General features: G+C 62.0%; 1 protein-coding gene across 1 annotated transcript; it reads right to left on the bottom strand.

The window, feature by feature from the left end:
* Positions 1–234: 234 nt before the first annotated feature.
* LOC104464541 (protein ZNF783-like) lies at positions 235–361 on the bottom strand (the record flags this gene model as incomplete). Its single annotated transcript, XM_010077274.1, has 1 exon — positions 235–361. A coding segment is annotated over one exon (127 nt), but the record flags the coding sequence as incomplete, so codon positions are not given.
* Positions 362–537: the final 176 nt, after the last annotated feature.

The following is a 537-nucleotide window of genomic DNA, read 5'->3' on the forward strand; positions in this document are numbered from 1 at the left end:
CAGCGTCATCAGGAGCAGCGTCTCGCACAGATATTTTTCTATCATTGACACTGCTTGTGTTACCATCGCTATTCCTTACTCTCTCTGACGTTATTGCTTTACAAGCAGCAAGGGGGGAAAGCGCAGGGGTCTGCCTGCCCAGGAGAGGCTCTGCCCTACTGACCCAGCCCACCCCTGGGGCTGTGGGGGGAAGCAGCCCAGCCCACGCCCAGCGGTGCCGACGCCGTGCCTCACCCAGGGAGATGAGCATCTCGTAGTTCCCCCTCATCACAGCCCGGTACAGATCCTTCTGCCAGCGCTCCAGCCTCTCCCACTCCTGCTCGTTGAAGTACACCGAGATGTCATCGAACGTGACCGGTACCTGCAAGCACAAGTTATTTCGCGCTTGGTGACTTCCGCCGCGGTTCGATACCTGGAAACCACACACGTGCCGGTGAGCGCCTGGCTCTGGCTGCCGCAGCCCAGGGAGGGAGGGAGCAAAGCGTGTCGGGACAGGCCAGGGCTGGTGGGCGGCCAGCCCGGCACTCAGCCGCCCCA

This window comes from Pterocles gutturalis, unplaced genomic scaffold (genome assembly GCF_000699245.1).
Source record: "Pterocles gutturalis isolate BGI_N339 unplaced genomic scaffold, ASM69924v1 scaffold33388, whole genome shotgun sequence".
Classification (NCBI taxonomy): domain Eukaryota; kingdom Metazoa; phylum Chordata; class Aves; order Pterocliformes; family Pteroclidae; genus Pterocles; species Pterocles gutturalis.